Raw genomic sequence first — 27,077 nt, 5'->3', positions numbered from 1 at the left:
GTCAAAATGACTGTTATTGTGAACATTTAAACAAGTTGAAGATGAAATGATCTCTAAAAGGCCTAAAGTTAAAGACACATTTCCTTTGTATTTTAGGATATATATATATATAAGTAAAAAAATAGGCAGCACTCAAATTAAATGTGAAAAAAAAGTGGATACTTTACTGATCCTCAAGTGGCAACGTTTCAACGGTGACCCGTCTTTATCTTGATAACGTTGAAACGTTGCCACTTGAGGATCAGTAAAGTATCCACTTTTTTTTCACATTTAATTTGAGTGCTGCCTATTTTTTTACTTTTTTTACTTTTGTTAATTTGGCTGTTTGGACACTGCTGAATAGGTTTTGCACCAACTATTTAATTTTGGTAGTGCTGCCCTTTTTTTGATTTATATATATATATATATATATATATATATATATATATATAGTAATTTTTGCATTTTAAAAATTACAAAAAGGGAAAAGGGCCAATGCAAATGTTTGGGCACTCATGGAGATATGTGTGCTCAGATATCCTTGACCAAAGTTTTAGACGTTAATTGGCCTGTAAGGGTCATGGCTTTCTTCAGGAAAAGAACATCTCGCCAACCATTAAACATGGGGTGGATCAATCGTGCTTTGGGGTTGTGCTGCAGCCAATGGTGTGGGGAACATGTCACGGGTAGAGAGAAGAATGGATTCAATGAAATTTCAACACATTCTTGATACAAACATAACAACATCTGTAAAAAAGCTGAAAAGAGGATGGCTTCTACAAACGGATAATGAACCTAAACACAAGTCAAAATCCACAATAGACTACCTCAAAAGGCACAAGCTGAAGGTTTTACAATGGCCCTAGCAGTCCCCTGATCTGAATATCATTGAAAATCTGTGGTCAGACCTCAAAATATCAGTGCATGCAAGACAACCCAGGAATCTCACAGAACTGGAAGAATTTTCCAAGGAAGAATGGATAATAATAAATAATAATAATTTTATTTCTATAGTGCCAACATATTCCGCAGCACTTTACATTATAGAGGAGACTTGTACAGACAATAGACATTACAGCATAACAATAATCACATAGATCATAACAGATGCCAAGAGGAATGAGGGCCCTGCTCGCAAGCTTACAGTCTATAAGGGAAAAGGGAGACACGAAAGGTGGATGGTAACAATTGCCCTGATTGTTTAGACCAGCCATAGTGTAAGAATCGGGTGTTCCTGTTGCTGCATGAACCAGTTATCAGCCTAAGTGTGTAACAGTACAGACACAGAGGGCTATTAAATGCATAATGCATGTGAGAACAGGATGCGAGGAACCTGGTTATGGTAAAAATTTTGAATGGGCAACACAAGGATATTTAGGTTAATGCGTTGAGGCGGTAGGCCAGTCTGAGCAAATGTGTTTTTAGGGCACGCTTAAAACTGTGGGGATTGGGGATTAATTGTATTAACCTGGGTAGTGCATTCCAAAGATTTGGCGCAGCACGTGAAAAGTCTTGGAGACAGGAGTGGAAGGTTCTGATTATTGAGGATGCTAACCTCAGGTCATTAGCAGAACGGAGGGCGCGGGTAGTGTGGTATACTGAGACGAGTGAGGAGATGTAGGGTGGTGCTGAGCCATGGAGGGCTTTGTGGGTGAGGATAATAAGTTTGTACTGGATTCTGGAGTGGATGGGTAACCAGTGTAAGGACTGGCACAAGGTAGAGGCATCGGTGTAACGATAACGGTATAATGGATGAAAATCCCTCAGACAGGAAATGAAAGACTCTTATCTGGCTGCAAAAAGCATTTACAAGCTGTGATACTTTCAAAAGGGGGTGTTACTAGGTACTAACCATGCAGGGTGCCCAAACTTTTGCATCAACCCATTTTCCTTTCTGTAATTTTTTAAGTGTAGAATATTCATATATACTGGCTTACATTGGTGTATATTGGTATATACTGGTGCTTATTGGTCCATACTGGTTTACACTGGTGTATATTGGTATATACTGGTGCTTATTGGTCCATACTGGTTTACACTGGTACATACTGGTGCATATTGGTCCATACTTGCTTATACTCGTGCATATTACTGGTGTGTACTGGTGCACACGTCCTGCCCCTCCTCAGCGATGACATTCTCCCCTGCCTGCACTCCTCTCTCCGCCGTGCTAGGGGGCAGCACTCCTCCGTCGCTCCTCGGCCTCGGTATCCGTGTGCTCTCCCGGAAGCAGCTGCTAGGCCGGGCGCGAGTAGCAATCAGATGAGCCGCTAGCCGCCGGTTACTAGGCGCTGCAGGCCCGGGGCAGGTTTCGCTGCTCCGTCCTCAGGTAGTAGCTTTCCACCCGCAGGCCCGGGTCGCCCCAATGCCAGAGCAAGGACCGAGGATGAACGGCTTCTCTCTGGGGGAGCTCTGCTGGCTCTTCTGCTGCCCGCCATGCCCGAGTCGCATCGCTGCCAAGCTGGCCTTCCTGCCCCCGGAGCCCACGTACACGGTGCGGGAGGCAGAGGTGACCCCGGGCCAGGCCTGTGCGCAGGGGGACGAGCAGAGCGAGCCTGCGGCCTGTCCCCCGCCGCAGTGCAGCCTGCACCTGACGGAGAGGGCGGACTGGCAGTACTCGCAGCGGGAGCTGGACGCGGTGGAGGTGTTCCGCTGGAGGACGGAGCGGGGCAGCTGCCTGGGCTGCATGTTCGTGCGCTGCGCCCCCGGGAGCCGGTACACGCTGCTCTTCTCTCACGGGAACGCGGTGGACCTGGGCCAGATGTGCAGCTTCTACATCGGCCTGGGCTCCCGGATCAACTGCAACGTCTTCTCCTACGACTACTCCGGCTACGGCGTGAGCAGCGGCAAGCCCAGCGAGAAGAACCTGTACTCGGACATCGAGGCGGCCTGGCATGCGCTGCGGACACGGTACGTGGGGGGCTGTCCCGGGAGGGATGGGGGTCACCCTCCAGGAGTGTCATCAGGGGCTGACCCGGGGAGGATGGGGGTCACCCTCCAGGAGTGTCATCGGGGGCTGACCCGGGGAGGATGGGGGTCACACTCCAGGAGTGTCATCAGGGGCTGACCCGGGGAGGATGGGGGTCACCCTCCAGGAGTGTCATCAGGGGTGGGGAGGATGGGGGTCACCCTCCAGGAGTGTCATCAGGGGTGGGGAGGATGGGGGTCACCCTCCAGGAGTGTCATCAGGGGCTGACCCGGGGAGGATGGGGGTCACCCTCCAGGAGTGTCATCGGGGGCTGACCCGGGGAGGATGGGGGTCACCCTCCAGGAGTGTCATCGGGGGCTGACCCGGGGAGGATGGGGGTCACCCTCCAGGAGTGTCATCAGGGGCTGACCCGGGGAGGATGGGGGTCACCCTCCAGGAGTGTTATCAGGGGCTGACCCGGGGAGGATGGGGGTCACCCTCCAGGAGTGTCGTCAGGGGCCTACCCAGGGAGGGATGGGGGTCACCCTCCAGGAGTGTCATCAGGGGCTGACCCGGGGAGGATGGGGGTCACCCTCCAGGAGTGTTGTCAGGGGCCTACCCAGGGAGGGATGGGGGTCACCCTCCAGGAGTGTCATCAGGGGCTGACCCGGGGAGGATGGGGGTCACCCTCCAGGAGTGTTGTCAGGGGCCTACCCAGGGAGGGATGGGGGTCACCCTCCAGGAGTGTCATCAGGGGCTGACCCGGGGAGGATGGGGGTCACCCTCCAGGAGTGTCATCAGGGGTGGGGAGGATGGGGGTCACCCTCCAGGAGTGTCATCAGGGGTGGGGAGGATGGGGGTCACCCTCCAGGAGTGTCATCAGGGGTGGGGAGGATGGGGGTCACCCTCCAGGAGTGTCATCAGGGGCGGGGAGGATGGGGGTCACCCTCCAGGATTGTCATCAGGGGCTGTCTCCAGAGAGGATGGTGATCGTGTTGTTAAATGTCTCATCTAGGGGGCATAAGGAAGACCCTGTAATAGTGATGTCCTCACAAGCCACATGGGGCTTCCAGTATTGGTGACTACAGGAATTGTTCGGCACTGATGCCGCGCCGTCTCCAGCCTACAGTATTTTGTACTCCTTGTCGCTATCGGCCAGACTCCACACCGGACCATGGGATATTTAGGGTCCTCATACCATGTGCTCGCTGTAACCACAGGTCACGCTCTGCACTGAAGAAACCTCTGACCCTGGGCTTGACATGTCACCATAGTCCTCTCCTCCCTCGCATGTTGCCGTGGTATTCTAGGTCTCATTGCTTTTTGGGTGGATTCTGTTTTTTGTTTTTCTCAGCCCTTTCATTGGCCCAACCATGGTTGGTCACTGGCTCACTAGTCCAGTGGTTATCAGGGTGACCCCCCCCCCCCCCCCCCCCGTGTATAGATGTGGGTGTCACTGGTCGCTTCCTGTTCTATTATTCGGCTTATTGCTGACCTCATTCACACCTGACGTCACTTCTCTATTCCGGCCACTGTTTTTGACTTATGTTGGGCAGAACCAGGGTGACCAGAGCTTCTAGGATCCATGGCCAATGATGTTCAGAAACATTGGTGACTCCTACCTGACGCTCACGTCTAGCAGAGCACCTTACTGGTGGAGTCAGTCACAGACATGGCACCATGCTACATTACCATGCTGTGGGTCAGGAATGTCCTGCGTGTGTTAGCCAATCATTCCTGCATTATAAAGGGAGTAATTATAGTGACATTTTGGATGGCTGCTATTATGCGGATTACTAATGTCATTAATCACTTGGCTCCAGATAGACAAGATAGCGGATACATTGGGACAGAGGGTCGCCTCTTCCATAAAACTACTGGAGGGGGGCAGCCCACACGAGGTGAGGGGCAGCAGTGGGATGTCACTGATAGGATTATATTGGCATCTCTATTCTAAGGCCGGGGTCACACTTGTGAGTGTGATGCGAGAAACTCGCGCATCAATACCCGGCACTCGGACCGGAGTTTGCAGCTGTATGTTTTTCTATGCAGCCACACACTCCGTTCACGAGTGCTGGCGGCAGTGCCGGGTATTGATGTTAGAGACTAGTGCGAGTTTCTCACATCGCACTCACAAGTGTGACCCCGGCCTAATACCGCTTTCTGCTTCATCAGCGATGGCCATGGTCCAGTAAATTGGTAACTTTACCATGGATGTGCCGTGCGGGCAGTCATTCTACTCTTTACACAGGCTCCGGAAAAACATGGACGTCCCCTGTTATCTGTCTTGTTGTTTGGTGCTAGGCACTCCAACTCCAGTAATTGCTTCTGTAAAATAGTTTTTTCTTGTCTCGTGATTTATAAGTCTTTTCCTTGGAGGACAAGCTCACAACTGTGTAATTATAGGTTTCAGAGTAATGAAAGTCTTTGTAATATAAAAGGAATTATCTTGGTAGAAATTGATGGCAGGAGATCAGGAGATGCTGCCAAGGTCAGATCGGACAGGCCTACGGGTGCCCTAATTTAAGTTCATCAGTACAAAAATGTTGTAGTTCTGTGGCTTTGTTGGTAGATGCTGACATTCGAAGGGGACTGCGCCTTTCCTAATTTTTTATTTGTGGTGATCAGCTGTCTACCGGGGCAAACACATGGAGATTGGACCTTCAGCTCCCGGTGACTATATGATGAGGGCACAGATGGCCGGTAGTCCGCCCTGCTTACCTAGTCTACATTAGTTGTGCTAAACATCATCTCTGCCGACTCCCCCTCTGTAAAGTAAATGTAGACATTAGGTAACCGCGCCGGCAGGTGTAACAGCTGTCTGTAGGAGCCATTGTGCTTCTCATTTTTCTTCTCGGGATTCTGCTTAAATCTGTTTTCTCATCCCAGTTGATCAGAGACCACCTTCATTCTGTCCACGCTCATCACCACCATATCCAGAGATACTTAGTTACAGACCAGATGTTCTGACCGGCATAGACTTCATAGATGCCTATGAAGCTGTCTGTTTCGGTCAGGTCGGGACTTGCATTTGTAGTGCACCCATAAGATACCCATCGGAATGTGACCCAAGACAAGATCATACACTTACTGCAGTTCTTTTCATTCCTGAATGTGATCTTCTGTGAAATGATGCGCCCAGCGATGCCATGACCGCTGATGGGTAATTAGGACTATGCAGATATGCGGGAGATGCCGCCGGCAGGTCATTACTAGGGATCAGTTTCACAGCTCGGCATGTGCAGCATTCCCATGACTTTGTGTTCATCTCCCGTAGGTATGAGTAATTGTTTTAATGACGTTAATAGGATGTGCTCGGCTTTTCATGGAAGGAAGCACGTGTATTCTTGTATCCCTCTTTCCCTGTTTGTGAATGGCTTGTGCTCTTCATTTCCCGCTGACCACATTTACGAGGGGGGGCGCTTGTGTTGGGTCCCGGCCTACGTAAGGATTTGCTATTTCTAGCATTCTCATTGGAAAAGGTTTTATTCTGCGGATGTACACGTCACCCTCTAAAGTGCAGCCATGATGCTATATAGACAGAACTCTAAAGGGATGGACGACAATGTGATATTTGTAGATGTATGTAATGATTTCCTTCTTGTTAGTGTTAAGAATAAATAACAGTAACTAAATGGGACAATACAGCAACAGCTATTGACCAGACTACACTGGTATTCTCCCATGATGGTGCTAAAAACATTGCAAAGTGGCTCAAGATGTCAGGACACTGATTGTAATGTTGAGTCAGCACTCTCAGCCTTCTTCAGGTCCCGGATGAAACACATTACAAGCGTTGGGCAGTTTAAAGGGGTTTCTTGTTATCTCCTATCCATATAATAAAGAATAACATGCTGATCACTGGAGTCCTGACTTCTGAGATCCCGAATGATCCTTAGAAGGGGGCTGTGCGCATGCGCAACCTCCACTCTATTCACGGTCTATAGGGCTGCCGGAGAATGGAGACTTCAACGTTTGGCTATTTCATTCCATCCCGGTGACTATGATCAGTACTGAGGACAAACGTGCGCAGATTTTTTCCCTTTCTCACGATTGCTGGAAATTATCCCCTATTATGTGAATACAGAATAACTTCTAGATTTAGTAACGTGTTTAAAGTTCAGAAATTTCTCACGGCCTTGCTGGAATGGTGGAAAAGAAGCTGAATTGATGCTTAAGTTGTATCTTTTCTACTTTACACACATTAAAACCACTTTTTTTTCTCCAAGTAGGACATCACTTTTTAAGAGAAGCTGTTATCAGAAAATGATTCTTTAAATCAGGGTTTGTGTTAAAAATGTTGTCTTTTTTAAGCAATGTATTTATTTCCCACATCTCCATGTATTAAACTAAAAAAAAAAAAAAAAAAAAAAAACCTCTTGTAATTTTCATACTGGCCACTGGGGCTTTTTAGACTATCGTCCTATTGTTTTAGGAAACAACACATGTACATAGCCAGAGGGGTCATACCCCCAACTTTCTTTTCTGTTTAACCCCTTAACGACTGCCGATGCACCTTTTAACGGCAGCAATTAAGGATGCTTATTCCTCAGCGCCGCTTTTTAACGGCTCTGAGAAATATGGGTATAGCACCCCCCAGCTTCAGAAAACCTTCTAGGTCTTGCAAATAAAAAAAAAAAGTATGATTTCCCATTCATTTCTCTCTCCTCTGATATGATCTAACATACCAGAGGAGAGAGAAATGTGGTCCGATGCCATCCCCTGGCCCTGCGCGTCTTTTTCATGGAAGAAAATGTCAGGCGCATGTGCAGTGTGCCCGCCGAGAACTGCCGGCGGGTATCCGGCAATAATAGATTTTTCCTATTGGTTGATTTTGATCACTGCGATAGACCCTGTCACAGTGATCAAGATAAAAAAAAAATAGGTAAAAATAATAAATTTATTTTTTCTATTCTTTGCAGGTAGGGTTGTGGTGTTGGGGCTGTAGTTAGAATTGAGGGCTTTCCACTGTTTAGGCACATCAGGGGGTCTCCAAACGCGACATGGCACTACCATTCATTCCAGCCAATTTTGCATTCATAAAGTCAAATGGTGCTTCCTCCCTTCTGAGCCCTGCCGTGCACCCAAACAGTGACCCAAACAGTGGCTTTTCCCTACATACGGGGTATCGGCGTTCTCAGGAGAAATGAATTTGTTTGTAAAAAAAGTTAAAATGTTCATGGTTTTTCCTTCCACATTGCTTTAGTTCTCGTGAAGCACCTGAAAGTTTAATAAACATCTTGAATGCAATTTTGCGCACCTTGAGGGGTGCAGTTTTTAGAATGGTGTCACTTTTGGGTATTTTCTGTTATATTGACCCCCCCAAACTCACTTCAAATGTGAGGTGGTCCCTAACAAAATGGTTTTGTAAATTTTGTTGGAAAAATGAGAAATCACTGGTCAACTTTTAACCCTTATAACTTCCAAGCAAAAAAAAATTTCAAAAATTGTGCTGATGTAAAGTAGACATTTGGGAAATGTTATTTATGAACTATTTTGTGTGACACATATCTCTGATTTAAGGGCACAAAAATTAAAAGTTTGAAAATTGAAAAATTTTCAAAAACTTTTGCCCAATTTTTTTATTTTAAATAAATGCAACTCATATCAAAGAAATTTTACCACTAACCTGAAGTACAATATGTCACGAGAAAACAGTGCCAGAATCAGTGGGATCCGTTAAAGCGTTCCAGAGCTATAACCTCTTAAAGGGACAGTGGTCAGAACTGTAAAAATTGGCTTGGTTAAGTACAAAATGGTATCGGTCACTAAGGGGTTGAGTGTTTAATGAACAGGGTCAGATGTGACATCCCCTGCTGTGATTGGTGGATGCCTTATAATAATGCGCATACTAAAAACTGTTCCTGAATGTACTAGAACTACAAGTCTAAAGAAAAGCCCATAGGCCAGTGTGAAAAATAGAAGATGACTCATTTTGTCTGTTTTAGAAAAATCTTAATATGAGAAAAATTACCAAACATGTTTTAAGCATATCTGTAAGACAAAACCCTGATTTGGACATTGCATCTTTTTCTTATAGTTTCCCTCCAAAATTGCTTGTATACAATAAATGTGGCAAAATACAGGAATTTTATTAAATCAAATACGGTAGTTCTTGACATAGTAGCTAGTTGCCAGCGTCTAGCTGCTGTGTACGTATGACTTGTCAAATGTAGGCGTCACTCATGACCTTTCTATTGATTATAAAACCCTAGAACTGAGCCATTGCCAACTATTGCTGCAACTTGCTATCGGAGTCCAGGTGAAAATGCCAAGAATGCTTCTTTATTGTGCTGCCCATGTATGACATGTTGACCTGCCAGGTGACGGCACGCGGTGGTGGTGCACTCTGTACACCAGCACTGTACATATGGACTTCAGATTCCCATAGATGTAAAGGGCCTAATGCGCCTTATGCAACTCTGGCAAAAAATGAAGAGACCACTGAAAAATTTTCAGTTTGTGTGATTTTTCCCTTTATAGGTATATTTTTGATTAAAATGCAAATTGCTCTTCTATAAACTACTGACAACATGTCTCCGAATTTCCAAGCACTAAATTTTGTATTTGTTTTCAAAAAATGAGAAATTGTAAGAAGAACAAAAAAATGCAGAGCTTGCAGACCTCAAATAATGCTAAGAAAACAAGTTCATAATCATTTAGAAACCACAATGCTAATGTTTTAACTCAGGAAGAGTTCAGAGATCAATAATTGTGGAATAACCAAGATTTGTAATCACCGCTTTCATGCGTCTTGGCATGCTTTCCTCCAGTCTTTCACACTGCTTTTGGGTGACCTTATGCCACTCCTGGTACAAAAATGTAAGCAGTTCTTCTTTGTTTGATGGCTTGTTACTATCCATCTTCCTCTTGATTACATTCCAGAGATTTTCAATGGGGTTCAGGTCTGCAGATTGGGCTGACCATGACAGGGATTTGATGTGGTGGTCCTAAATCCATACATTGCTTGACCTATCTCTAGCTGTGTGGCATGGCGCATTGTCCTGCTGGAAAAACCAGTCCTCAGAATTAACCTGCCCAATTCCAGCCTTGCTGAAGCATCCCCAGATCATCACTGATCCTCCACTAAATTTCAAAGTGGGTGCAAGACACTGTGGCTTGTACGCCTCTCCAGGTCTCCGTCTAACCATTAGACTACCAGGTGTTGGGCAAAGCTAAAAATTAGACTCATCAGAGATTACCTTACTCCAGTCCTCTATGGTCCAATCCTTATGGTCTTTGGCAAACTTCAGCCTGGCTCTCCTTTGCTTCTCATTGATGAAAGGCTTTTATCTAGCTTTACATGACTTGATCCCTGCCTCTAGGAGCCTCTTACGAACTGTTCTTGCCATGTACTTCACCTCAGCTGCCATTTTCCATTCCTTTTGTAGGTCACTTGATGTCATCCTGCGATTGCTGAGTGACATTCGAATAAGATGACGGTCATCCCGGTCAGTAGAGAGTCGTTTTTGCCCTCTGCCGGGGTCTGTAGCTTTGTTGTGCCCAATGTCTGCTGCTTGACCTTGTTGTAATGGACTGCCGTCTTAGAAACTATAAGGATGGAGGCAACATGACGCTCACTGTGTCCCTCTGCTAGTAAAGCCAGAATTGAACCCTTCTTTTCCTCACTCACGACTTTTCTTTTCAACTCCTTTAGCATGGTTAAAAGTTATTTTTTCATTCCTATTACTTTTGGGATATTACTAGCACTTGTTTTGCCATCCAGCTTGTCCCATTGCAAGAGGATTGTGAACACCACAGCAGGGTTTTTTTTTTATAGTTTCCCAGACATGTAGAGAAGCTGATTTTTTTTTTTTTTTTTTTTTTTTTTTTTTTAAACTGTGCAGTGGTCTCTTAATTTTTACCAGAGCTGTATATGGCTGGGGACAGAGCTGTCCTGATTCCATTGTCAGTACTCTGAGAACTGCACATGTATAGTAGGTACGGAAAGTATTCAGAGCCCTTTACATTTTTCACTTTGCTTCATTGCAGCCATTTGGTAAACTCAAAAAGTTCATTTTTTCCTTATTAATGTATACTCTGCACCCCATCTTGACTTGCATGTCAGTCAAGATAGGGTGCAGAGTGTACATTAATGAGGAAAATAACTTTTTGAGTTTACCAAATGGCTGCAATGAAGCAAAGTGAAAAATGTAAAGGGGTCTGAATACTTTCCGTACCCACTGTAACTGTGACAAATGTATCCTCAAGGAGATGAGCTTGAACACAGGTTACAGATGTTGGAGTATATGCTTCCTGTCCGTGAAATGGAGTATTTTTCATGTTTTGGATGAGTCGGATGCAGGGCTCCACATGTAAGATCTCATTCTTACGGCCCAGACAGGTATTTAGCCTGCAGCTACTTCTCTCTCTAGCTACACATGGCACCTACCATGTAACCTGGGACTGTCCTCCTCCTGTTAAATACTTCTTTTTTTCACTAGTACAGTCTTCCATAGTAGTGTTTTTAACTTTTGTATCCAATATACCATAAAGTTGTTTTTTTTTTCCTGTTTTGTACATCGTTGGTCATGTTTATTACGTTGCCTATTATATCGTCTTGTATTTGTCATTTGTTCTCCAGTGGATCTGCCCCCAGCGACTGGCAGCCTGGCACCGTGGGTGCTGGTAGTTATGGCTGCAGGGCAGGTAAGGTGAGAGGGGCAGACAAGGCTGTGGCCTCAGTGCACCCTCCTATCGTGTCCCGAGTCGCTGCCCATTGGGCTATGTGCTAATAACACTTCATTGCTTGTTAGGCTCTCCGGTAGCCTGAGGCCATGTGAAATCCTAAGAACCCAACAGGCTGCGGACTCCGATTTTCTGCAGTATTTCTGATGTCCTAGTGCTTTGTGTGCTGATACTAAAGATGTCGGCTTTCAGCTCTCGCTCTGTCACATATTATTACAGAGCATTTGCTGCCCCAGAGTTTCCTTTGTGTCCTGCTTTTAATTTAGTACGCCCCCTATTATCTAAGGGCCTTGTGTCGTAAGATGTTTCCCCTCTTCCCTGTCTGTATTGGGTAGTAAATCTTGGGATGATAGAGGTACTTGAAACAATTATGTTTACCCCTCGTTTGTGTCTTCACTCCTGAGCTGCAGATCTTAGGCTATAAGGTATTGGTTCCCCATCACTGTAGACTTCTGTAGAGCAGGCCCTGGTGCGTTAGGAACATGTTTAGTCCCAAGTGGTAATACTGGAAATAAAAGTTTCTCTTGCCAACCTCTTTGCGTGGGTCTCTTCATATCTGCTCTTCAGATAAATGTATGGCCTGTCACTCCCTGGTGAGAGGTACCGGGGGCACAGCGCTCTTTACATGGCTGTATTCTTTCTTGCCTACTATCAGCCAAACGGCACAATGGGGGTGATTTTTGCTTGGATTGCGGGAAGGTTGTACCATTTAGGCCCATAGATGAGCAGTCCACACTGGCCTTGCTTCGGCCCATACTCATTTGATTAGTGTCACTCTTAGGAGGGCACAATGTCCATATATATTGCTAGAGGTGCCAGCGGCGTTGAGAGATACCAGCGGGGGTGTACACATTTGTTGTAACTGCAGAGAGAAGTATGCTTCTCTAGTTAAGCTAGCTAGGCCATCTAATGTGTATGGCGGTCTTTATATTTGATGCTATTGTCAGGGCTGAAAGCTTCTCACGATTACACATGAGTAATCCTGCTTGCCATCACCCAGTTATGATGAAATACATGCTTTGCTTTCTGCATGTAATGAATAGCTGATGTTATTGATTGAGTACGGATACAATATTTTATTTTCTCTCTTCCTGGCTGAAGCATTAGTGCTATTAATTGACCTGCTGACAAAGTCTGTCTTAATAGATATTTTCCTGTAAAATTATATGGTTTTGGGACCCAAGTGCTTTGTGTCTTGGCTTTGGGAAAAAGCATCTGTCACTAGAAACCGCATCAAGTCAGTAGAGGGCTCATTAATTCCCTATACAACTGCATATCATCAAGGTACCTTCTATGAGCCAAGTGGACTTGGACTTGTATATAGAAAAAGCTATTTAATGTGTTGAATACTTTTAAATTGCGAGGCCTGAGCTATTCCCATCCCAGTGAAACGCCTCGTGTTTAAAGGGATCCTGCCAGCAGGATTGTGCACGGTAACCTACAGGCAGTGTCAGGTCAGCACCTGTTGTGAGTTCATTTTCCCCTTCACCATTGAGGTCTGATGAACTCCCTCTTCTGGTGAAGGAAGGTAGTGAGGCTGATTACCAAGCACCTGGGCAGGATGATGATGACTGGGTGTCGGGAATTACTGACTGGATATAAGGCAGCCGACGCCCTTCTGCCTTGCTGGTGATCTCTCTGAGGGATTCTAGGAGACCAGTCTGATTCCTGCTCCTCAAAAGCTAAGTTTTCTGCTCTAATTTTTGCATTTGTGTTTCGGTTTTGTTTTGCATTGTTTTTTCATCTTGCTTCACCGTCATTATATGTTGGGGGCTGCCTATTGCTTTGGGGTCTGCACTGGGGCAGTTTAGATTTCCCTTTCTGTCTTTAGGCTATGTAGTTCTCCGGCTGTGATCGAGGGGTCTAGGGCACCGTAGGAACCCCCCACGGCTACTGCTAGTTGTTGATAGGTTCAGGGGTCTGCAATCCGATAGCTGCCAACTTCTCTGGTTTTCTGGACTTAGCTAGTATTTCTGTTTTTGCCTCCTACGGTGACTCATTCATAACAGGCGCCGTTATACTGATTACAATGATACCTGGTGATGAAGTCCTTCTTGTGGTTGTTGTGTAATCTTTATTTTCACCTGTCCTAAGGCAGGGTTCATGTATGTGGTGCTCTGATTAGCTATTCATAATGCAGGCTGCTGACAGGTCGCTGATCCCTTACTGGCCTGCCCCCTAGTTTGCGTAATGAATATCTATGCATACGTTAAAAACACCTGCAGGCAAAATCGCATGCCTTACGTGCCAGGAATATGTTTTATTGAAGTTATTCAGCTAGAGGGAAGAAAAAAAAAATTGAATTTGAAAATGGCATCCACCCTGCCTGCGCAGTAGCTGTGATCGGTGTATAGCTGTGATCCATATTACTGTTTGCTGCCTCTTTAATTTGTCGCAGCATTTCCACCTCTACCTGCTCAGCTATTATATTATGTGGTGTAATGACCACTGTGTCCACTAGGGGGCGCTGTGTGGATGTCCCAAGAGAACGGATGAGTGGCAGAATCCTGAAGGATAGTTATGTATCTCAAAGTGGGTGGCTTTGAGATGGAGACTTGTGTATGTGTGATCAGCAATATCATTGCTGAGGTGTTGTTTCTAAGTATAAGGGAGAAGTCTTCAGGTAACTAGAGAGATGGGCGGGTTCTGGTTACCTACAAACCCACCCAAGGGTGTGTCTGAAAACGCCTGTATTAAAAGACTATGTGAGTGTGATGTGATGAGGTCATAGTCACGTGACCTGGTGGGCGTGGCTGTAGACCATATAATGTGGCTAGGGTAGGTCACATGTAGTGAATGCTGGGACCTGATTGGTCCAGTTTGGAAGGTCCCGTGAGGAGAAGGATCTCCTCACTAACAAATAGCCTGTGTGTGGCTGGGTGTAATGGCTACCAGCGTCTGAGAGTCCCAGAGGAGAGTGGATGTCTGCAGCGGAGAGCAACAGCCATGCGGAAACCCTGACCTGGGTGAGACAATGATGAGGCTGAAGAGCTTGAGTATGGACATTGAGTAACCTGTGTGACCACCAGGGCTTCGGAGTCGTGGAGTCGGAGTTAGTTTTGGTCGGAGTCGGTAGAAATGTTCCGACTCCAGCTTTAAAAAAAATGTATTAATATTTCATAATTGAACTTTCATATGAATTTTATAAATGTTACTCAAATATATATGTTCTATCAAACTATGAACAACAGTGATAAGCAGTTCTGCTGGAGATAGAGACATTTCTTACTTCTTGTGTGTCACTGTTCTCCACTGCCCTTATCTAATCTTATACTTGGTTAACCTCATGCTGCCCCAACCCCCCCTACTTACAATGTATGAAACTGAAAGTGAAAATGTGTTGCAAATTCTTAGTAGTAAAGCTCCTCCTCTAGACTAGATCATACTAGGTGTGCGTCTTCCAAGCATCTCACAGCTGCCTGCTACTCAGAAGAGGAAGACTGTAAGAAGTATTATCCTTTCAACAAACTTTGCATCAGTTAACTGTGAGTACATGAGGAATAATAGTATTACTGACCACTATATCAGTTGTACGACCTGGCAATAATTTTGTACAATTGTTTTTAGGAAAAACAATTGTCATTTGGATTGTGAATGCAGAATTAAACACCTGAGAATGTCAAAGAAGCATCACATTAAATCAGCTGTATTTGAACATTTCACCATCACTCAAGATAGAAAACATTATGTCTGTCAGTGTATGACAAATGATCCAGACGAAAACTAATGCTGTGAAGCCAAGATGAGTGCATATTCAGGCAAAGATAAAAATGCTCCTACCAGAGCTTCTAATCTAAAGAGACATTTACAGCGCTTTCATCCAGAAGTACTGAAAGCAGTGGATGAGAAAGACTGCATCCAAACCAATGAACCAGTGCCCAGCTCTTCCAGCCAAACAAAGGACAGAGAACTTTGCAGCCATCAGTTGCAAGATATTTTGTCAGTGACAAAGTTACTGTGACAATGACAGTAGATACATTTAAAAAACAGATCATAGAGCTTGTTGTAAAGGATAGTGTGCCTATTTCATTATTTTCACGACCAGCTTTTATGTGTCTGAATGGGGAAATGGCCCGCAAGCTTGGTGTTTCTCTGGAGAGAGAGAGTATTAGAAAATTAGTAATCGAAGAAGCTTTTAAACAAAAGGAAGAACTTAAAAAAAACTCTCAAGGGACGCTTTCTGTTTCTTAAAATGGATGCCTGCACACGTCACAGAGTGAACTATTTTGCCATCAATGTCCGATTTGTTTGTGACAAAAATGAAATAGTTACCAAGACATTGGCAGTAAAAGACACCAAAGCTCATCACACCAGTGAGTTTCTTCAGGTCTTGGTGGAAAAGGTTCTGCAAGACTATGAACTTAAAAAAGAGCAAGTTCTTTCTGTCGTAACTGACAATGCTTCAAATATGATAAGTACTATTAAGCTAATGAATGAGAGTAATGATGGTGACCAGCAGCTAGAAGAACATTCTGGGTCCACAGACACAGAAATGTTTGAAATAGAGGAACACAGTATTGTAACTGAGGAGCAAACTGAAGTTGCTTCAGATGAACAGCACCATGATAGTTTAGATGATCTTGTTGAAACTGTGTCAATATGTTCTTTCATTCATCACATGCGCTGTGCTGCGCATACGCTACAGCTGGCCATAAGAGACAGTCTGCAAGAAGGACATGCTGCTGCACTGATTGGCAAGGTGAGAAAATTGGCTACTGTTGCCAGAACCCCTAAAGTTGACTCAATTTTGAAGAGACGTGCTGGAAAAGGGGCAATTATTGATCAAGCCACACGATGGGGCAGTACTTACTTAATGATTCAGCGCTTGGTTGAACTGAAAACCTTTCTTGTAGACATGGCTAACCCTCAACTGACGCTAAATGAAAGTCAGTGGAATCAGGTGACTGAGCTGGAAAAATTGCTAGAGCACCCATTTACAGTGACTAAAAAATTACAAGCAGAGGACTTAACTCCAGGTATTTTCTTAAAGGAGTGGAAGAACCTGATGTTTCGCCTGTCCCAAAGAGGAGGGTTAATTGCAAGTGGCATTGCTACATCAATGAAACGGAGAGAGGAGCTACTATTACAAAATAACATTCTTTTGGCAGCTGTTTATGTAGACCCAATGCATCGGATTCTTCTAGATGATCAACAGCTAAGTAAAGGAAAAGAAGCTCTGTTTGAAATAGCAGTAAGGATGAAAGGGTTGCAGAACAGTCAGGAGGAACAAGAAGAATTTGGTCGTCCTGCCACATCTTCACCCTCATCATCAACTGATGAAGAATTTAATTTCGAAAAATATTTGGATCACAAGGACCGTGCAAAGCGTTCCCGCATAGAAGAAGAGTCATCCCCATCAAGGAACACAGCCAGTACATTTCAGCAGAATTTTTCATGTGCACTAAAAGAAATTGAGAAATTTGACTGTTCATCAAAAATAACAGTGCAACAAGCGATTCCTCTGTATCCTGACATTGTCAGAGATGTTGCCCGAGTGGTTACTGCTTTGCCACCAACACAAGTTAGTGTAGAGAGGTTGTTCTCTGCTCTCAAAATAATTAGATCAGATTTGAGGGCATCCATGAAGGAGGATCTGACAGAGGCAATACTTTTTCTGAGGACAAATTTATAGATTTCTTCTTATTAACTGCATAAAAGTGTTTATTGCATATTTACTTACAGTTTAGAAAAGTTTATAAAAGTTATTTGCTATATTCTAATTGTATTCTAATAAATGTAGTTTTTGCTCTAAGTGGTCTGATTACTTATATGATGGTGAGAAACTGAATAAGCACGATGTTTAATATTTTACAACAGTAAATTTGTTGTTACGAATTGGCCATTTATGAAGGAGAAGGCGCCGGAGTCTGATAATAAAATCCAGGAGTCGGAGTCGCAACTGTGGCTTACCGACTCCACAGCCCTGGTGACCACAGGCTTAACCAGAGTGAAGCTATAATGGACGCTATGCTGTTTATGTTGCTTCTGTGGTTTATGATGACGAATAAACCTCATAGACTATGTTATGGCTTATGAAAACCCATGCTGGATCTGATTGTGTGGCTGCCAAGCGAGTGTCCCCCAACCATGAATGACAGCGCTACCTCACAATTAGGAGGCTTGTAGCAAACTCCAGTTATCAGCTTTCCATTATTGCCACCCCCATGTACATTTACCCATAGTGACTACATTGTCGCTGCTCCTCCAATGTCAGTATTGAGCACAGGTTTTAAGTTGGATTTTACCAAAATACACACCCCTCCACCTTTTCTGTCTTTCCTGAATGTTGTGTAACCCTCCACACTTGTTACCCAGTCATGGCGTTCATCCAGCCCACCACATCGTAGTTTGTGGCCGACATGAGGGTCTCCAGTTCATTCATTTTGTTTGAGGACTTCTTTCATTTGCCAGCAGACAGTTAATACTATTAGCACAGATATTACTCCTACTTTCCCTACTACCTTCATTTTTAAAAATCACGTTGATCTAAAGTCTGGCATCTGATTTTATTTTTATCTCATATTGAAAAGCTGAAAACTTCCCCTGCAGTAAGTGGTCTGGAGAGATGATGCCAATTCAGTGTGACTGTATAGAACTGGTTACTCCGGTGTATAACGTGCTGCTCCCTCCAACGCCTACGAGGCAGCACCCTGCGCCTGATGGCTCTCACTGACTTCTAGTATTGAGGCCATTGGGCATGTCATGGGCGTTGCTGTATCTGGGACCCCACGCGGACTTTTCCTGGCCTAATACTCCAGTTGCAACAGTTTGGAGCAGATATACCAATCCCAATCGAATATATACACACTGTAATCTCTGAATAGACAGTGTGAATAAGCAATAAATTTATCAGTGGCTGGATGCTAAATGTTGAGAATCTTTAGACACTTTTGTATTACTTTACGTCACATGTTGGTTTTGTTTTAGTCCAGTTTTTTGTGCCAAAACTTAACATCATAAAAGGGAATTCTCTCCAGGTTTTCGCTATATTATGAGAGCTGCATGATGTAGCGGCGGAGACCCTGATTCCACCAATGCGTCACTTTCTGGGCTGCCTGCTGCAGTTTGGTTAAAATCACTGTTGTCTTCTGTAGATCTAGCAGTTCAGAATGCTGAGCCCTGTAAAACAGCTCCCGCAGCGTAGTAAGTGACACATCACTGGGATCAGGGTCTCTGCCCCTGCAGTATGCTGCTCTCAGATTACATAATGAAAACGTGCTGAAAGGTTCTCTTTGTCATGCCCCCTTAATGAAGCTCCCCTCAGGACACAAAATAACTAGAAAACTGCCTGCAACAATTTGTGCTAAAACTTGGGTCACACTTGTAAATCTGCCTTTTGTGTTACAATGTACATGCCGTGTTCATTAGATATTTATGGTGAATGTATTCAATGAGAAGGTGATAAGATAAATTGCACACTAGGTGTGCGCAACGCTAGCGAAATATGTATAGGGACCACCACACTGCCCCCTGATGGTAAATGTGGGGAGGAAACCACGAAGACTGTGTTCCCCCAGGGGGTACCCCGCTGCCAGGGTGTCCAGCAGTACTCTTCCTTTGCCCACTAAAAGAATACACAGATTCTTGCTTGGTGACCCCCACCCCTCCGGCCATCTCCAATACCCGGTGTAGAAAGGGGCAGTGAATGTGACCTGTTGCAGTCATATAACTTGGCACACCTGTCGTATGCATTGTTAATATGGGGACCAGTCAGACGCGCGGGGAGAAGCTAATGGCCTGACCTAGTTACCAGCAGCTTTAGTGACCATTTGTCGGCTGCCTGTTGAGTAACACTGGATATAAGTAACGTGCTATATAGCTGTTCTGCAGCAGTCATCGTGCTTTATGACATGACAGGTATTGATATAAGAAATTAAAAAGTATAGTATCAGCTGTGTAATGGCACTTGGTGTTGGTTGCAGTTAAAGGGGCTAAGTATTTCTTGAAAAGGAGAGCAAATAAAGGGCCGACTTATTAAGACTAGCGTTTTTGAACACCATTCTTAACCCTTTCCTGACATGGCTGATTTCTGTTTGTTTTTCCTGGTCTTTTTCAAAGAGCAATAACTTTTTTAATTTTTTTTAATTTAGATTTTTTTCTCATGCTTTTTACCGATCATGTTAATTATTTATTTTTATTTTGAGAGATTGGTGATAGATATATAGATATATATATAGATATATGTGTATATATATTTGTATAATTTTTTTTACTTTTTTATTGTAGTATTTGTTAGTCCTTCTAGGAGACCCGCACACAGTATTGCTGTATATAGCAAAAATCATGGTCTCCTATGAACACCAGCCAGATGATAGCGTTCACAGGAGTGCCGTCATGAACAGAATGGGGGTCTTCAGCAAACCCCTGACTGTCATGGTAACTCATCAGGGGCGCTGATGTGCTTGGAATGAGACGCTTCCCTGCTGGCGCGCTGTTAATGATGTCATCAGAGATTGATTTCAGCATCCAAGGGGTTAACAGCCGTGGCTGTTAGAGGCAGATGATTGCTAAATATCACAGCCATCATCTGCTGAGAAAGTGACCAGACGTTCCCGAGCATGCTGCTCCCTTCATATGTCCTATCTGCTCTTCTATTGTTGACATGACGGCTACTTTTGATACTGAGATTGAAAGTATTTTCTGATTGGACGCGGAGCTGCCTCTATAAAGACATTGCGCTTGAAAGAGTTATGCCTGTCCTTAAGGTGAGTAGGACACCTATTAATGGAGGTGGATTCATTGCTTATATCTGGAACACATTATTCTTTGCGAGCGCCACTGTTCCTTTTATAAATTTTAGGTTGTTTGACCACAGCAGTCACATGCCGTACCTAATATACAGTGCCTTATAAAAGTACTTATAACCCGTGAACTTTTCCACATTTTTTCACGTTACACCCACAAACTGAAATTTTTTTTTATTGGAAGTTTGTGATATACCAACTTAACAGAGCAAATATTTGTGAATCGTAAAGCAAATAATACATCGTTTTATAAATCTCTATATGTAAAAATCAGTGTGTGTGTGTGTATCACCAACCAATCACCCAATCACGAAGCATCTTTCATTTCACCAGAGCTGTTCAAAAGAAGCTAAGCTGTGATTGGTTGCTATGATCAACAGTTTTCCTTGCAACCAATCACTAAGCACCTCTCATTTCACCAGAGCTGGTTAAAAGTAACTGAGCTGTGATTGGTTGTTATGCGTAAGTTTTCCCACTTGACAACATCTCAGCAGACACTGACATGGTGGGAGAAATCTAGCATCCCCAGGAACATAAGCTCCAGCCATCGTCTGTCCCCCAGAAAGGAGCAGTGAGTGCATGACAGAAATGAATCTCCCCAAGTGTGGTATCATTAAGTGACACACATGAATGCAGGAAAGTGCACATATTAAATGTCATGTGGATTTAATATTTTCTCACAGACACTTTTATGCATTATTGATGTGTTACTGTGCTCTGATGCTGTGAGTTTTTTTAAAGTGCTACTTTTCCCATAATTCACCTGAATATACCCATATAACACGTAATGCTTTTCCCATAACGACCCATTAAATATGATACTATAGTGCATACAGATGCTGTACATCCATGAGCAACTTAGCCGGACAAATTACAAGTTGACGGTGCATGAAAATGTGTGTGAAGGTTTCTCTACTGTACTAATGTATAAGGTTTGTGCCTGTCCATTGGTGAAAAGCATGACTGTGATATTTATGGTGGCAGATAAGTGAGAATATCAGCCTGATCAGTAGAAAACCTGGGATCTTAGTGAACCGTGTTTCTGTGCAATTTCACTATTCTACTTTTACTGGCTCTGACTTTATGATGTGGGATATTAGGGGTAGTTGTCCGGTGGCTCTGGCTGACAGGATGATGTGCGATATTAGGGGTAGTAGTCCGGTAGCTCTGGCTGGTGGGATATTAGGGGTAGTAGCCCGGTAGCTCTGGCTGACGGGATGATGTGCGATATTAGGGGTAGTAGTCCGGTAGCTCTGGCTGATGGGATGATGTGGGATATTAGGGGTAGTAGTCCGGTGGCTCTGGCTGATGGGATGATATGGGATATTAGGGGTAGTACGGTGGTTCTGGTTGATGGGCTGATGTGGGATATTAGGGGTATTAGTCCGGTGGCTCTGACAGGATGATGTGGGATATTAGGGGTAGTAGTCTGTTGGTTCTGGTTGACGGGATGATGTGGGATATTAGGAGGAGTAGTCCGGTAGCTCTGGCTGACGGGATGATGTGGGATATTATAGTGAATGTGGCTATGTGGAGTGGGCGGGGCTCTACACTAGGCTTTATATATAGATATAATCATTATAATTTGTTATAACTAACCGTAGTTAGTTACTATGCCCGGGCAACGCCGGGCTCTTCAGCTAGTATTTTATAAATCTGAAAATGGTGACATGTATTTGTATTTAGGCCATATGAAGTCAATATTTTGTAGGACCACCTTATGCTGCAATTACTGCTGCAAGTCTTTTGGAGTAAGTCTCTACCATTGTTGCACAACGTAACTGTGCGAGTATATCAAACTGCACTCTGATGACATGAGAGTGCAGTCCGATGTCTCACACGCGTACCCATAGACGAATATCAAAGCCACATGCTGCGATTTTTTTTTTTCTCATGGCATGTTAAAATGATCGTAGATCTGCACTGCACCACAGTGTAACACTGGGCCCAGTGCTATCCGATAGCACTCCATCGTGTTATACGCCAGTGTGAGCGTACCCAAATAGTTGTAATGTGTAAATACGGGAGAACAAGGGAGTACACAGTGATAAAAAAAGTATAAATTGTATTAATAACAATATGAGAGAAAAAACACAATACAACATAAGTTACACATGCTTCCAGAGATGTCCAGACCATAGGGAAAATACCCCCTCAACAGGTGTAAGGGTATGTGCACACAGTTTTTTGTCTCTGAGGATTTTGTAGAGAAAACCGCAGGTAAATCCGCATGACAAAGTCCTGCGGTTTTGCCCTGCGGTTTTACACCTCATAATGGATGAGGTGTAAAACTGCAGCGTTTCTGCACCAAACAATTGACATGCTGCGTCTTGAAAACCGCAGCAAAACCACGCGGAAAAAAACGCAGCATGTGCACAGCTTTTTTTTTATTTCCATAGGAAATAAAGGTACTGTACAACGCAGCAGAATCTGCTGCGTTTCTGCAGAGCCAAAACCGCTGCGGAAACGCAGCAGAAACCGCAAAGTGTGCACATACCCTTAAGAAGTTTCCATATACACAAATCCATCTTATACAGAATGGCACCCATCACTAGCCAGACCCTCAGTAAAATGTGTAAGTATGCAAAAATAGCAAGTAAAGGGGAAAGGCTTGCCAATAAACGGGCAAATGAGAGGGGGAGCCCTAAGCCAGATGTCACCTCAATGCGTGTTTAGCTGACATGCACGCAGCTTTCTCAAGGGGATGGTGAGGTGAAAATAAGACCTTAAAATAGCACAAATGACATGTCACATGGTCACAATGGACCAATAGAACTGACCTTAGCGGCGCATGCGCCGTGGCTGCCCAAGGCCCTGCGGCAGCCAGGGTGTCATGGCACACGCGCGAGGAGGAGAAAGGTATCCCGGCACGCGTCAAACACCCAGCAGCACACACGGACGAAGGGAGAACACAGCGCATGCGCACGGCCATGAGTGCAGTTCTAGACATTGCAGAAAGGCATGTGTGATCCTATGACATGCCCGGAGGCAAAGTGATGCGTTCTATACCATATGGAAAACTAATATAGTAGCATCTCCTATTATTATAACATATAGAGGTGCAATATATAGCCAATCCAAACCCACACTGGTGTACTCCATTGTTCTCCTGTCTTTTCATGTATTCTTGGAGTTGGTGCTAGCTGTTTAAGGTAGACTGCCACTTGTGGTCCTCCCCTCATCATTTGGTTATGCAGCTGGGTTGTCTTTCATTAGTTATAATGTGGGCAGATTCTGCCACCTGAGCTGTGGATCTTTGCAGTTCCTTCAGAGACACAATGAGCCTAAGGCTGTGTGATCTGCGCAGATTTTCAAAATCGGCAGGTCAAAAGACCTGCGGTTTATCTGCGGATTATCCTGCGGTTTTACCATCTCCACAATGGAGGAGATGGTAAACCGTTGCAGAATCTGCAGAAAGAATTGACATGCAATTCTTTCTCCGGTTTAGAAACCGCAGCAAAATCCGTGCGAACAATTCTGCAGCATCTGCACTGCGGTTTCCTTTTCCCATAGGGAATAATGGTACTGTACACCGCAGCAGAAACTGCTGCGGATCCGCAGGGCCAAATCCGCTGTGGATCCGCAGTGTGTGCACACACCCTAATGGCTACTTCTCTAATTAGTGCTCTCCTTGCTTGGGATGACAGTTTAGGTGGCTGCCATGACTTGATAGGTTAGTAGTTGTACCATACTCCTATTTTTGAATGATGTATTGAGCATTGTTCTGTGAGATATTCAGAGGTTGGGCTATTTGTTGTAACCTAACCCTGCTTTACTCTTCTCCACAACTTTATCCCTGGCCTGTCTGGTGTGTTCCTTCATTTTCATGTTGCTGTTTGATCCCTAATGTTGTCACACAAACCTCTGAAACCTTCACAGGACAGCTGTCATTATGCTGAGAATAAATTACACCCAGGTGGACTTAGTTTACTAATTATGTGACATGTGGAGGGAATTGGTCACTCGGGAATTTATTTAGGGCTATCACAGTACTGGGGTTAAATACAAATGCACATCACAATTTTCAGATTTATATTTTCAAAATAATTATAAAGCCGTGTAACTGTTCCTTTACACTAAAATGCTTGCTACTTTGTGTTGGTATGTCACATAAAATACATTATAATTTGTGGGTGTAATGTGGGAATGTTTACGGGGTATAATACTTTTCAAGGCATTATACATTGCTGTTGCTACTTTTCCTTTTTTACTGGTTTATCTCCTCTGAGTTGTACCTTTCTGTGAGGATGTTAGAATCTTGAATCCGTTGCAGCTCCTATCTAGGCTGTCGCCCAGCTTTCCAAGATGTGTGTGACGGACTGGCCTGGTATTTTACTACCTCCAGATTGTGAGATTTACTAATGGACATGTCATCAAGTAAGCCCGCAATCTGCAATGTAGACATTCCTTACTCCTGCATTCTTTCAATGCAAATGACTTAAACCTATGCATAGAAAGTCCTGCTTGTGAAATATAATGTAAGCACTTTGGTGGTGTGCGGAGCAGTAAACTGGGGGTGATGATGTCTCCAAACGATTCCTAAGTTTTCCCCATTTTCTTCAAGCATGTTTAGTTTTCCTTGGGGCCAGCGATCGCCCCTCCGGGTGTCCAGAGCATCTGATGATGCGTTCAGTGATTTAGGGTAATCATATGGTTGTAGTTAGCCGAGTCCTCTACATTAGCAGGAAATGGAACGTGGCAGATTGCTCTGTAGTACACTAAACACAGCCATGGCTTCTTTTTTTCCTCCATTCTGTATTTTTCCTAGTTCCATACTGTAATCCAGATTATTTTAATACAGTAATTAGCATTTCAAAGACCTCTTAGAAACTGTGGTGGACACAAGGCGCTTGTCTTAGGCGCCCCTGGGTTTACATTGCAAAGACCTGCATGCCCATATATGCAGTTTGGGAAGTTGATTTTAATGACGGATTCCCTTTAATAATTGGTGTTTTGTCAGCTGCATTTTATTCTCTCAGTTCGGTTTTTTAACTTAAAGGGGTTGTCGGGCCTTAAGGTACAAGTCTGCAGTCACGCTGTGAATCCTCACATTGCGCGCACTGTGAGGATTCTCCGGTGCCAGGAGCGGGTTGTCATGTGACCTGCCACATTCCAACTAGATGTGTCCACCCTCTCTAAGGCTGGTTTCACATTGGCGTTTCACAGACCTGCGTCGGTCTGCACACGGCCGCCGCTAAGCTCCGCCCCTGCCACGCCTCCGCCGGTTAGCTCCGTCTATGGGCGCATGACTCTGCATGCGACCTGCGTCCCCTATCTTTAGCACTGGGGACGCAGGCCGTGCGCAGGTATGTGTTTGCTGGCGCATGCGTCCTTTTAACGGTGCGCCGAGCGCACCAAAATGCAACAGGTTGCATTTGGCGCTGGTCAGCGCACCGTCAAAAGGATGCATGCGCCGGCAAACGCATACCTGTGCACGGCCTGCGTCCCCAGTGCTAAACATAGGGGATGCAGGTCGCATGCAGCGTCATGCGCCCATAGGCGGAGCTAACCGGAGGAGGGGCGGAGCTTAGCTGCGGCCGTGTGCAGACCGACAGAGGTCTGTGAAACGCCAATGTGAAGCCAGCCTTAATACACTTGTATTGAGCGAGGCCGTGCACATCTATTCGGCATGTAACCGCATATATGCAAGTCACATACAGTGCCTACAAGTAGTATTCAACCCCCTGCAGATTTAGCAGGTTTGATAAGATGCAAATTAGTTAGAGCCTTCAAACTTCACACAAGAGCAGGATTTATTAACAGATGCATAAATCTTACAAACCAAAAAGTTATGTTGCTCAGTTAAATTTTATTAAATTTTAAACATACAAGTGTGGGTCAATTATTATTCAACCCCTAGGTTTAATATTTTGTGGAATAACCCTTGTTTGCAATTACAGCTAATAATCGTCTTTTATAAGACCTGATTAGGCCGGCACAGGTCTCTGGAGTTATCTTGGCCCACTCCTCCATGCAGATCTTCTCCAAGTTATCTAGGTTCTTTGGGTGTCTCATGTGGACTTTAATCTTGAGCTCCTTCCACAAGTTTTCAATTGGGTTAAGGTCAGGAGACTGACTAGGCCACTCCAACACCTTGATTTTTTGCCTCTTGAACCAGGCCTTGGTTTTCTTGGCTGTGTGCTTTGGGTCGTTGTCTTGTTGGAAGATGAAATGACGACCCATCTTAAGATCCTTGATGGAGGAGCGGAGGTTCTTGGCCAAAATCTCCAGGTAGGCCGTGCTATCCATCTTCCCATGGATGTGGACCAGATGGCTAGGCCCCTTGGCTGAGAAACAGCCCCACAGCATGATGCTGCCACCACCATGCTTGACTGTAGGGATGGTATTCTTGGGGTTGTATGCAGTGCCATCCAGTCTCCAAACGTCACGTGTGTGGTTGGCACCAAAGATCTCGATCTTGGTCTCATCAGACCAGAGAACCTTGAACCAGTCTGTCTCAGAGTCCTCCAAGTGATCATGAGCAAACTGTAGACGAGCCTTGACATGACGCTTTGAAAGTAAAGGTACCTTACGGGCTCGTCTGGAACGGAGACCATTGCGGTGGAGTACGTTACTTATGGTATTGACTGAAACCAATGTCCCCACTACCATGAGATCTTCCCGGAGCTCCTTCCTTGTTGTCCTTGGGTTAGCCTTGACTCTTCGGACAAGCCTGGCCTCGGCACGGGAGGAAACTTTCAAAGGCTGTCCAGGCCGTGGAAGGCTAACAGTAGTTCCATAAGCCTTCCACTTCCGGA

At 44.6% G+C, this 27,077-nt stretch overlaps 1 protein-coding gene across 1 annotated transcript in view; it reads left to right on the top strand.

Moving 5' to 3' along the window:
- The first annotated feature begins 2,132 nt into the window (after positions 1–2,132).
- The window catches only part of ABHD17C (abhydrolase domain containing 17C, depalmitoylase), a 44,793-nt gene continuing 19,848 nt past the window's right edge, over positions 2,133–27,077 (top strand). The window contains exon 1 of the mRNA XM_073568671.1: positions 2,133–2,889. Coding sequence (XP_073424772.1) covers positions 2,345–2,889 — 545 coding nt within the window. The 5' untranslated portion in view covers positions 2,133–2,344. The remainder of the gene's footprint in view (positions 2,890–27,077) is intronic.

This window comes from Dendrobates tinctorius, unplaced genomic scaffold (assembly GCF_039654945.1).
Source record: "Dendrobates tinctorius isolate UK_male_01 unplaced genomic scaffold, ASM3965494v1 ptg000022l, whole genome shotgun sequence".
NCBI classification, from domain to species: Eukaryota; Metazoa; Chordata; class Amphibia; order Anura; family Dendrobatidae; genus Dendrobates; species Dendrobates tinctorius.
This window is presented reverse-complemented; position numbering and strand designations above follow the sequence as displayed.